The 13067-nt window shown below is 36.2% G+C and overlaps 1 protein-coding gene across 12 annotated transcripts in view; it reads right to left on the reverse strand.

Annotated features, from left to right (window-relative positions):
* The window catches only part of TJP1 (tight junction protein 1), a 225620-nt gene that overhangs the window by 25396 nt on the left and 187157 nt on the right, over positions 1 to 13067 (reverse strand). For all 12 annotated transcript variants that reach the window (XM_049613994.1, XM_049613993.1, XM_049613990.1 and 9 more), the window contains 8 exons: positions 12558 to 12694; positions 11340 to 11445; positions 8441 to 8591; positions 5849 to 5957; positions 4652 to 4871; positions 3963 to 4147; positions 3768 to 3863; positions 42 to 124 (listed from right to left, as the gene is read on the reverse strand). In XM_049613994.1, the coding sequence (XP_049469951.1) occupies positions 42 to 124; positions 3768 to 3863; positions 3963 to 4147; positions 4652 to 4871; positions 5849 to 5957; positions 8441 to 8591; positions 11340 to 11445; positions 12558 to 12694 (1087 nt within the window). The remainder of the gene's footprint in view (positions 1 to 41; positions 125 to 3767; positions 3864 to 3962; positions 4148 to 4651; positions 4872 to 5848; positions 5958 to 8440; positions 8592 to 11339; positions 11446 to 12557; positions 12695 to 13067) is intronic.

Below are 13067 nucleotides of genomic sequence, written 5' to 3' on the forward strand. Positions count from 1 at the left end.
TCACAGTTAATAATGAAATAGGGCAATTTTTAAGAACTTACCTGATCTATTATTTGCTTTATCGTATGAAGGCGAATAATGCCAGAGCTACGTTGGTCAGTCCCAGCATCTCGTGGTTCACTTTCTATTCATGGCGTCAGGACAAAAACAAAACATCAAATTTCTATTGGTTAGACCAGAGTTTCTCAACTCAACTACTGGGTGCTAATGACATGTTGGGCTCTGCAATACTTAGTTATAGGGGCTGCCCTGTGCACCATGGCCAGTTCAGCAGCATTTCTGGCCTCCCCTGCTATATGCCTCCGGTCCACACTGGGACCAATAAAAATGTATCCAGGAGTGGCCAATATCCACAATAGATCAGAACTGCCCCTGGCTGAGCACCACTCGGTTAAGATTAATGCTTCCCAACAATTCCGGGATTAGGAGAAGGTAAGTGAGGCACTTGCCTCAGGAGCAATATTTAAGGGGTACTACAAAAACTCTGCAATCAAGTAATATTTTGCTGCAATATGTTCAAAATATCAAAATTAGTAACCCACAATAAACAGCATACCAAAATTTTAAATAGAACCAGTTAAGTGAAACATGAGTAAATATCTAAGACTGTCACTTGGTCAAGAGAAATGATCAAATATGGCAATTCTTCCCATTGAAAATATGATTTTAAAATGCGATCTAAAAATATTGATGAGCTTGCTTCCATTAAAGCCAGGAAAAGAAAATTATAAATTCTGTGTTTGATACAAATAAAATATTTAAACTTGAAATAATATAAGTTTTAATACACATATTTTTCATGTTTTCCAAAATTTTTCTAACTACTTCAATGTCCTGGGAAAAAACAGCCATTGAAAAAGATGTAAAAACATGTATGTATGGACCCACATTTTTTCTTTTGCCTTGTGCTTTAATATGGCTTGACATGGCACTATTTCCAAATGTTTTACACACTGTGACATGCAGAGAAAATGGCACTATTTGTATGGCCAACAGAGATAAACTGAGGAGGCCTCTCCTGGGTAGAGCTCCATCTAGCCAAGGGGGACTGACAAAATCAATACCTGGGCAGATCCATCAGCAACAATGCTATATAGCAGACTGGTTGGAGACTTCTGGGTTAGAGATCTTTTCTATAATAGTAGAAGGGGAACCCAGGAGCAGTTGATTTCTAACTGTGAGACAGCCTATGGTTTCATACTAGTAACCTATCTCTCTCTACTCATGTACAGTATGTCAAGTGCAGCTTGAGATGGTTACTAACCAAATTATCTCAGAGATCCAATTTATATGAAGTTCTTCCCTAAAAAGGTACAGCAATGTTTGTGACTCTGGTCACATGGAAAGCTTCAAAGACAAAAAGGAACTCTGGTGTTTCAGATCAGACAAAAATCAAGAGATTTGGAAGGACAAAGGTCACAATGAAGGATAGGGGGAATGACTCTAGAGAATGAGACTATCATAAGGTAAAAGCTCCATGGGCAAAGAGAGCAGAATTTCAAACCTGGTGAACAGAGAATTAGAGAGAGAGATCAACTGGGAGTTTTGGTTGGAGAAAAGCTACTAATTCCTTAACTCAAAAGACCTTCATTAGATTCAGAGAGGACACTAACTAAGCTATTTGAATCTCTTTTATAAGAGTCTGGCTATAGTGTAGAGTAAACCCAATTAAATCAATCAATTGCTCCCTAAGGTAGGGCTTTATAAGTCTTCACACTTTTCCTAAATTTAAAAAACCCAAGGTTTGGTTATGGGTGGGGTTACCACTAACTTTTTTTCTTTTTTAAAAAATTGTATTTATCTACTTACTTATTTATTTGAGAGAGAGAGAGAGAGAGAGACAGAGACAGAGAGAGAGAGAGAAAGCACCCGTGTGCCAGTGAGCAAGGGGCAGAGAGAATCCCACAAGGTGCAGAGAGAGGGAAAGTGCGGAGCCCAGAGTGGGGCTTGAGCTCTCCAGAAGCAAGGCTTGAACTCACAAACCAGGAGATCATGACCTGAGCTAAAGCAGGATGCTTAACCAACTAAACCACCCAGGTGCCCCACCACTAAATTCTTTATGTTAAATGTTACCTATAATAATGACCCAAAAAAACCTCTTCTGAAAAAAACAAACTGGGGAATCAGAAATAAACATTTTCTTACTTGCTCAAATTTTATTATTATGTGTCTGCAAATCTTAGTTTCATAAAATATCCTCATTCAACTTTACCAAAAACCAAGTGAAAAGCAATATAATAAGGCAATGCTCTGATCCTTTAAATTAGCACTTATGAAGTTAAAAATATTAACGCAGATCTCATATAGTAGGTAGAAACAACAAAAACAATGGCACAAACCTCTGGAAGGCAATAGGATTATAAACAGCAGTAGCCAGAAAATGTTCATATCCTATGGTTCACTCCTTCCTGTCTTTGAAAATTCTAAGAAAATTACCATAAATATGAAAAAAGCTATATTCTTGAGTATTTAAATCCTTTGGGAAAGAAGGCAGAGCATAAACAAGCAAATAAAAATATGGACAGATTTCTGTATCCTTTATAACAGTAAAATATAACACTGAAAAAATTATGTAAACAACAGAAGGCTGTTCAACCAAATTTTGGTTGCAGAATGGATAATAAAAAAATATGGTATTATCTATTAAGAAAGAAAACAATAAATAAAACTCCACAAAAGTCTGCTTACAAAGGGTGATAGGGTGGAATAAAATATGGCAGGATAAAATTTAGGATGATTATGATGTATGTCAAAACTAATTCTCTAACCTTTCCAAATAGAAAATGATATTTTTATAATTAGGGGAAAAAAACCAGTTTCAAGTGTTTACATATAGTTTAGAGCAAGCTACAGTGGTCATAACTAAGTCTGTATGTTTAAATACCACCATAGCTAAACTAATGAACTAATAAAAGAAATCTGCAAGCAAACTCTGCAAGGCATTTAAAGCACTACATCTTCAATATTTATATTTAACACCAACTTACTATAAATGCCTACAATAATAACTGATCACTTGAATCATGCTTTCATTACCCTTTTTATATACTTGAGTGTTTCTATTAGCTCAATGACTGAAAGCACTGGATTAAAGCCAGGAAAGGTTGGGTTCAAAGTTGAGTTTTGTGACTCATCAGCTGGGTGTCATCAGGAAAGTTTGGAGTAAACAGGTTGTGATGGTCCCTACCACTCTAACGCTCAAGTTACTTGACTTCAGCATGGATAATGCTGGTAAATGGATACTGACACCCCATTGTAATACTGTCAGGATTTATTAAACAAGATTGTGTGCAATTTTCATATGAAAGCCAGGGCTTCATAAATGGTGATTCTTTTTATTATTAAAGGGAATTGGTATAACATGAACACAATCACTCAAGTTTCCCTTCAAATTAAATAAATGAGGTAAACTGCATATTTTCACTTCCAGAAAGTTTTATTTCTATTAAGTGAATGGATCAGATACACCCTTTAGAGAAATAACTAATTAAGTAACACCCTCAACCTCATCTTCAGTCTTTTTTTTTTTTTTTAATGTTTATTTATTTTTGACAGAGAGAGAGAGACAGAGCATGAGCAGGGGAGGGGCAGAGAGAGAGGGAGACACAGAATCCTAAGCAGGCTCCAGGCTCTGAGCTGTCAGCACAGAGCCCGATGCGGGGCTCGAACTCACAGACCACGAGATCATGACCTGAGCCGAAGTTGGACGCTCAACCAACTGAGCCACCCAGGCGCCCTGATCTTAAGTCAGTCTTAAGGCTACTTACTTGCAATCTGATAAATATCTGGTTCTTCCCTTGCCAGCTTTTCTCTGGCAACATCAGCTATGGGTCCAAAGATAGTTACAGGTCTCAGAAATCCAGCTGGAGAGAAAGTCAAAGAAAAAACAACATAGTTTATACTTTTTCTTTCTTTAGCATATTGACATTAAAGGGTATTAAGGTTAGTCTACAGAAAATAACCTTCTCGAAGAACAACTCTTTCATAGGCTGGAAACTTTGTTTGAACTGGCTGAGCTGACAAATCCTCTCTACTCTTTCGAAGATTTCTCTTGGAGCTGCGAAGACCCCGGAATCTCCAAAAGTCAGCACGGTCTCCTCCTGCTGTTTTTGGAAGTGTGTATTGTACACTGGCTAACTGCTCAGCCCTGGATAAAAAAAGATAGAATAGACAGAGGACAGGTAGACAAATAAATATATTTAAAAACAAAACAAAACAAAAAGACTCATAGATAAAATGTCAAAATACTGGATAGAATTCTCTTCACATGCAGTTTAAATCTCAATGCTTATGGGGGGTGGGAGGGAGGGGAGGGTGGGTATTGAGGTATTGGTATTGAGGAGGGCATTGAGGGTATTGAGGGTATTGAGTATTGAGTATGGGTATTGAGGAGGGCACCTTTTGGGATGAGCACTGGGTGTTGTATGGAAACCGATTTGACAATAAATTTCATATATTGAAAAAATAAAAATAAAAAATAAATCTCAATGCTTAAACTAAAATAAAGGAGTCTGTACAACTAAGTCAATCATAGACACAGTAAATACAATGAAAACTAACTCTTTACATTGCCAAAATTTCCCAGTGGGATTAAAGTCTTCCATCATCATTTACTTAACTTGTTCTATGAGAAGTATCCAAATATTCATACCTGTTCTTATTGGGGATGATGCCTCGTTCTACTTCTTTATGATTTTTGCCAATTCGAATAGCAAGCCAAGAGCCTAGTTTTCCATTGTACAAGGTATCCACAACACGGAACACCTCTCCTTTGTTAAAACTAAGTCCATAGGGAGACTCCTTTTCATATTCAAAATGGGTTCTAATATAGAAAGAATCTCCTACATCTGATTCAACGATGCGACGATAAACTAAAAGGAATCAAAACAAAAACAGTATCAATAGCTAGTGAGATAAATTAATCTGAAAAGAACAGATTATGTGAAGATGCTATTGGTAATAATAATAAAAATAGCCCTCAACATATGTTGAATTCTTACTATGAGGTGCTGTATTAAGTATTCTAGCTCATGTATATCACCATGACCTCATGAAACAGGAATGCTTAGGTTAGCATCTCCATTTTGCTGATAAGGGAAGTAATGCAGAAACTCGAGCTCTTGCCTGAGTAATGCAAGATCAAGCAACTTGTCCAAAACCACACATGTGCTCTCTATTTAAGTCATCTAACTTAATTTTGCTGCAAATTATTACAGATATTCCCATTTTCTAAATAAATGGTTCTCAAATAATGGTAACTCTGCTCCCCCAGGGGATATTTGGCAATATCTGGAGACATTTTTGATTTGGTATGTGTGCAACTGGCATCTAGTGGATAGAAGCCAGGGACATTTCTAAACATACTACAATGAATGGGTCAGCTCCCACAAAAACAATTATTTGACCCAAAGTGACAGCAGTGCTGAGGTGGAGAAATCCTGTTTTAAGTGAAAAGTGTATTTGCTTAATCAAAGACAATTAGCCATTGTCTTTAATTAATGCTAACAAAAATGTATTGCTTAGAAAACATCAGTAAAAACTTTGGAAGCTAACCATATGCTTCTGCATGGCTCTGATGGCTAATAAAAACCAGGATTTTTCTATGCCATGTGAAGGTCTGGACAGCATTCTATCTAAACTAGAATGCCAGAAAGGCTGGTGGTATTATCACACTTTCAAATAAGCATAATGTAACACTATGTGCCCCTAAGTGATTTAAACTCCCTCTGACATTAACAAATTCATTTATCACTCAACTCTGAGTGATTTATTAAAAAATGGAAATTCAAGTCCCTATTTAATTTCTCAAAATTCTACAGATTTTCTCCATTTTCAGGCAGTATCTCACCATCTTTCTTCTTCTGAGCCAGTATGGTCACTTCTTCTCCTTTAGGGAGGTCGAGCAGGAAAAGAACGGCTTCTTCTCTTATGATGTTTGTGAAATCTACATTGTTTACCTGTTAAAATGTATTTCATAAATTACTCTTGGTCATATTTTAAAATTATGAAAATACTTCTCTACATAGAGAACTTGTTCTAGTGTTTTCAGACTTCAGCTAATTTGAAAATATCACATCTTTAAGAGGGAAAAAATGATTTTCCTTTGGAAGAAATTAATATACTTTACTTTAAAATAAGTAGAAACCAAGTAAATTGAGTGAAGGTGTAAATTCATTTAAAGAAAAGCCACAATGCATGCTGACATTAAAGATCATCTACTGCAAAATCTAACCAATTTAGACCAAAAAAGACAACTCTCTGGCTTTAAATTTTTCTAAGTTATAATGTTGTATACCAATATACCTCAATAAAAAAAGATTTTTTAAAATTCTGTGAATGTATAATAGAATCCTACTTTTTAATAGTCTCTGAAAAAGAAATCAGAAGGAAATGAGGTAAAAAAAAAAAAAATAAGTGTATACATTGTGACATCTCTGTAAGTTTTTGTATGATGTAAGTCAAGGTTTGCCAAGTCAATATTTACTTATACTTGAAGCTCTTAAGAACCAAAGGACACATATCAAAATGATGTTACTAAGTGCATGAAGGATTACAGATAGATTTTCTCCTTTTTACCTTTTGAAAATTTTCCAGATTAAAAAATATTAACATGCGCTACTTTTATGATACAAAACAAGAGCAAACTCTTAGGAAATAAATTAAAAATGATGTATGTAGGGGTGCCTGGCTGGCTCTGTTGGTAGAGCAACGTGACTCCTGATCTCAGCGTTGTAAGCTCAAGCACCATGCTGGGGACAGAGCTTACTTAAAAAATAAAATTAAGAAAGAGCTTTTAAAAAATAAAATAACATAAAATAAAATAAAATGATGTATGTATGCCCTGATTATTTCAAATAGGATATGTGGTAGATAAGAGATAGGTCTGTTTAATTTCTTTAATACAGTGAACATTATCATCCACGATGTGTCTGAGCACAATGTAAATATCGCCAGGAAGAATCAAAGTACACTGTGAGATGGAAACCAGTAAGTCAAAGATCATACCTTGATTTTATGCTAAGTTTGGAGGGAAAGGAAGACAAAGTAGAGGAGGAAAATGGCCATGGGCAGCTGGCCCAGTGTGAGGAAACTCAGGCAAGAGCTCAAAGTGAAGATTCCGAGAGCGGGCTGCTGACATGAGTCATCAAACCCAAGATGGAGACTGCGTAGTAGCAAGAAAGAAGCACAGAGCTGCTTATATTCCCCAAGTTTTAGAAGAACCATTAAAGATGGTTGGGAAAAGAATTTAAAAGATTAAAGGAGTATCAGAATGGCAATGTTATGGAATCCAAGGAAGAAAGCACTTCATGAAAGCACTTAAGACAGTCAAAACACTGCTAAGAAAAAAAGGAAAATGAGAACTGACGATGCCATTAGGTCAATGATGGCTTATGAAAATTCAGATTCAGCAGTGGTTAAGGTAGAAGCCAAACTATAAAATTTTATGACAGCAATGACTGAAAACAAAGCAGGGAAGGGACTCCACCATACTGACAAGTTCAACAGCAAAAGGAGAGAAAGAAGACAGTACAGAATAAATGAAGAGGCGGGGGAGAGGGAAAGAGAAAAACATGAACAAGCAGCAAGATTCTGAGCAGGAGACTGAATCCAGCACATGGCCAGGAGGTAGCCTGAATGCAGGAAGAGAGCAGAATAGGGGTGGTGATGACAATATGAGGTGGAGAGGTGGAGCAAATAGGAATTCACATTTAATAGATATGATCTTTTTGTTAAAATGGGACATAGTTTATCTGCCATGAGGTTTGGATGTTTTAAGAAGAGACAGACATGGATGGTCCTATGTGACTAGATAGTATTGCTTATAGAAAAGACAGAAAAACAACAACAACAGAAGAAAAGACCACGTCTGAACTGGACTTTCCGACTCCTGTAACTGGTCCTGTCTCTTGTGGGCCATGAAGCTTTGGAGCCAGGGCAGCTTACACCTTTGCCTGATGGAAATCCCATCTCCCTGCACATAAGCCATCACACCGGGGTGAAGAAAGCCCCGGAGGACTGCTGCAAGGACTGATCCCATGGGAGAGAAACGACAGATGGCAAGTTGTGGCCCATAACAGTCTTGCCTGCCTGAAGGTCTAGTTGAACTTAAAATGACTACTTGGTATAGGGATCTAAGACATTTTTTTCTTTTTTTTTTTTTTTTTTTTTTGGTAGGTTCAATGAACGCCAGAGATTTAAATGAAACCAGAGCATCACACTGTGTAGTAACACATAACACAGCAGTCAACAAGAACAAATGCAGCAATGGGAAGGGATGAGGCCAGTAAAACCAAGACTTGACGGATTCATCTGAATGGTTGTCTGGTTCAACAGGCTGTGACAGAAGATTACAACTGAATTATAATAGGTTTGCTGTGTTTGAGGTCTTTCTCTAAAGATCTAAGTACTTTTGAATCACATTTCTGATATACCAACATACCCTGAGAATTTGATCACCCTCTTCTAAGCCTTCTTTGGCTGCAGGGCTATCTTCTAGAACACCAGCTACAAATATTCCAACATCATTTCCACCAGCCAGCCGCAGACCCACACTATCTCCTTTTCTGAATTTTACCAATTTCATGCTGGGCCTGTTAAAACAAATATTTCATTTGAAATGGTTAAGAGAAGCTTGAAAAGTTATAGTAAACTGATACAATGAGAACTATATTCAAAATGAAACAAAGGACGATCATTTCTGAAATTTCCCTCATACCACTAATTTACTGAATACAATTTAGTGTTAGAATTCCAAGTCAGATTTAATGGTACTTTCTTTTATTCTCTGATTAATAAGTTTTACAATATCTGAATTTAATATGCAATTACTGCTTTACAACTAATTTCTAAAACTAGTTTATAAAAACAATGTTTTCCCAACTCAAAGTCTTGGATATACATCGTACATTCACAATGGTAAAAAAAACAAAAAAAAACCAAATAACTTCCATTTTTTTCCACCCCAATTCATTCATATCATCTCTATGGAATAACTGAAAAGTACTGTTTTACAAAGGTAGAAACTGAAGCACAAATTGACAAATTTTCCTAATACCAGGGAATCAAAATGAGGCTCCAAGCATTGTAATCTTTACATCCAATAGATAGTGGTTTTTAAACTTTGCAGTTGGTAGACTCTGAGTTCATACAGATTACTTACTCTGCAGCCTCTCTGGATTTTAAATAAAAATCTTATCATCAATCAGCCTTTCTGGATTAGCCCCATACTCAATCTCTGCCCTTTTCTTATGAGAGAGAGAGAATGGGAAGGAATAAATGTATGCACATTCTTTTATCATCAGTGTACCATCACCATGATATTCCTGAAACAAAGACTAAAGGATGTCTTAGAAGAATGAGTGGGCAGGAACGGATCATAATTACAAACTACCCTGTAGGGTAATTAAATACAAATTACCCAGCTAGGTTTCTAGAACTTTCTCACAATTTCTAGTCAAAAAGACACACAATTCTATTACCTATTCTGACATGAAGGATAGAAGAAGTCCCTTTCTTTTAATTCATTAAGTAACAATGAAAAAATGATTAGAAACTCATAGAAAGTAAAAAATACAAATCAAATCAATGAATGAATGAGTTGAGGAAAGAGAGAGGAGTCTAGTTTTTTTAATCCAACTAAAGACCACCTTAAGTTTTAGATGTTATAAGGTATTCACACTTGATCCCACTTCTTCACCTGGAGCTAACATTTACTAAGATGTAAACATCAGAGCCTGTAGGTTAGATAAGGTCACTTACTCCCAGGGCTGGTGGCACCCTTGGTCCCTCCATGAAACTAGTAGCCAGTATTATCGTGGACCATGTCAATCACCTGGCATGGTGGTATCCTACTTTGCCAGGTTGAGTCCAGAGCCTGCTTACAGACTCCTCTCCCAAACCAATTGTAAGGAGAGGTTTTGGAAACCCTTCCTCAAAGTCCTTGAGACTCCAGGTCCCCGGTAGTTCTTTTATCACACAGACTGACCTACGGGCCTCAAAAACTAAAAATCATTGATTTTTTTAGTCTGCATCCCTTAGCAAAATAGGCCTTTTTTAAAGAACAGCTTTTTTTTTTTTTTTTTTTTGAGGACAGCTTTAGGCCCAGTCTCATTGTCATGTGGCCTATAGGACTGACATTTTATACTCTGCTTTATCTGCATTATATCATCTTCTTGCAACAATAACAAAAGGTAAACCCATTAACTACTTCTGCCCCAAATCCAGTCACTGGATGTGAATGAACTGTTTTCTGGCTCAACTACAAATCCTGCCCGCATCCTCAATCTTCTTTGGTATCTGTTCTTGAGGGCTCTCCTGGGAAATAGGTCTCTGGAATCACATCGTTACTTTTTCTTAAACTTTAGAGTTATAAAAGCTTCCAAGCAATTTTTAAGAAAGGAAAAAAGAAGGAAACTGTTCCTTCACGATCTGTATTTTGAATTATCAGTTATCTGATATTAGCAATATACAATTTTAATCTGTGTCATACCCATCTATTTTCAGGAGTTTTCTCTCTAGCTAGCTAGGTATTGTAGTGACAACCCAATTCCCTTTAGCAAAGAAAACAGATGAGAGCAGGGGTCTAGATCTAACCTACTTTAAAAAGTTTGGTTATTTTCAGTTATTAACATTATGCCCCTTTACCACAGAGGCAACAAAGACTAATTTGGTGATCATGATGGTTTGCAATCTGGTTATAAAATTTATATCTCAATCCCATAAAGTATAAAACATATAGCAATAAAAGGTGTGGAATATAAAAAACTTACTTTTGAGTTGCTAACAGGTTGAGAACAGGTTCTCAACCAAGGGTGATTTTGCCCCCAGAAACCATGTGGCAATGTCTGCAGATATTTTTGGTTGTCACAACTGGAAGGTGCCACTGGCAGCTAGTGGTCAGGGATGATGCTAAATATTCCACAATGAGAAGGACAGTCTACCACAATAAACAAGTACCCAACCCAAAATGTCAATAGTGTTAAAATGGAGAAACACTGTTTTGTTGTTGTTGTTTCTTTGTTTTTTTGTTTTTTTTTAAATGCTAGGGCATTAGAAAGCTTGTGAAAACTTTTGATGTTTAAGTAGAAAACAATTTTTAACTTTTGTAATTCCCGACCTGAAAACTAGGCAGGGACAGTGGTGAGAAAGTCAACATCCAAAAAGTTTCTTTTTTATTCTCTAATCTCTGTCATATAAATAATTTAAAATAAAAAACCATAGCATTAAGTGGTACACACTATTTTAAAAAGGATATGAAATATGGTCTGCGACTGCATTTTCACTTTAAATCATGCTGAATAATGGACAGAGAAGACAATACAAGTTTAAAATCACATTACCGCAGAATCCCATCTTCATGAGTTGAATTAGGCAGGACGCCATCAGACGGACTGACAGGTAAATCCACGTCTGGCTGTCCAACTTGAGCATACACAGGCTTTGGTTCTAAAAGAAAGAAAATTTAAAAATCGTGCAAGAATCACTTTATTAAAAACTAGAATAATGTAAGCAGTCAGGAAAATATTCAAATAATAAAGAGTCCACGAAATACATGTAAAAATTCATCAGCAAAATATAAGCTCAGAGAAATTGGTAAGGAACATATATACTATATGTATGTTAAAGCACAGAGTACAGTTACAAATTCTGATGTCTTTACACCAAGTATGCTGTTAGGTTCTGAAAAATCCTCTGGGGGAGGAGGGGAGAGGTAGATGAGGAAAAGGAGAACAAGACAGAATCACTACATTTCTCTCAGACTGTCAAAGCAGCCATCTTTCTTCACTGTGGTAAAATTTGTTTTTAAATAACCACATTCTTTGCCATTAAACAAGCAGAGCAAAAAGATTTGAGCAAAGGAACTGAGATGAGACATGAGAAGCAAAATCTCCCAGCCTTTCAAGAAAATGGATCTAGGAGGCTTGCAGATTCTTATATCTGATCTCATACGTTTTCACAGGGTATAACTTACAGTGCTTATGAAAACATTTTCAATTGGCAAAATAACTTAAAAAAACTTATGCCAATTTTCCTAAATGAGAAGTGTTGGAGAACAACTTTACTCAATTGTGAATAGTTGCTAACTATGAATTATTTATTTTTTTCTTTTAAATTTTAGAGAGAGTAAGCATGTGGGAGGTGGGCAGAGAGAGAGAATGAATCCTAAGCAGGCTCCATGCTCAGCGTGGAGCCCGATACGGAACTCGATCATCCCACAACCCTGGGATCATGACCTGAGCTGAAATCAAGAGTTGGACACTCAACTGACTGAGCCATTCAGGCACCCCAACTATGAATAATTTCTATCCAGAAATTTTTTTTAAAAATTCATGAAAGCCTACTGATTCATGCCAACCTTATACCTGTAAGGAATATTCTGGAAGTCAAATACAGAAAAATTCAAACATAGGTAGTAGCAGAAGTAGGAGTAATAGTAGTAATAGAAATAACAATCATCATAATCAAGAAAGCATCTTCAAGTCTTCTGTAAATTCTGATAATTTTTTATTTAGTCTGACTGCAAATGTTTTCCGAATGTAGTATTTTGCTAGGCTTACCTGGAAGAGTGGGTGCTTGTTTCTCATTTCTTTCAACTACAACTTCTTCTGTTTTAGGTGTATGATCATCCGCATGCTTTACAGGAGTTGAGACAGCCCCAGGTTTAGAAATTCTCTCTTCCTCTCTGCTCCGGAGACTACACATTGGTAAAATTAAAAAAAAAGAAAAAAATTATAAGCATAAAGATGATTGTGAAATCATTTGTAGGAGTACAGTGTAAGAACAGCCAAGCAAACTTTGAAAAACAATGACACTCTAACAGTTATCAAAATACTATAAAAACCTAATAATGAAAACTAGAGTAGTACAGATCAAAGTAACAAAATAGAAAATGGAGGAATCTATCCACAGTAGTAAAATTTATTAATGAAGTGGCAGCCCCAAGCTGTCAGAAAAAAGCATGCTATTTAATGAATGATGTTAGGACAAATGTCTACAGATTTAGAAATATTAGATCTCTATGCATATCAATGACAAAAATACAATTTCAGATGGAACAAACTCCAAAC

The sequence above is a fragment of the Panthera uncia genome (genome assembly GCF_023721935.1).
Source record: "Panthera uncia isolate 11264 chromosome B3 unlocalized genomic scaffold, Puncia_PCG_1.0 HiC_scaffold_1, whole genome shotgun sequence".
Taxonomy (NCBI): Eukaryota; Metazoa; Chordata; class Mammalia; order Carnivora; family Felidae; genus Panthera; species Panthera uncia.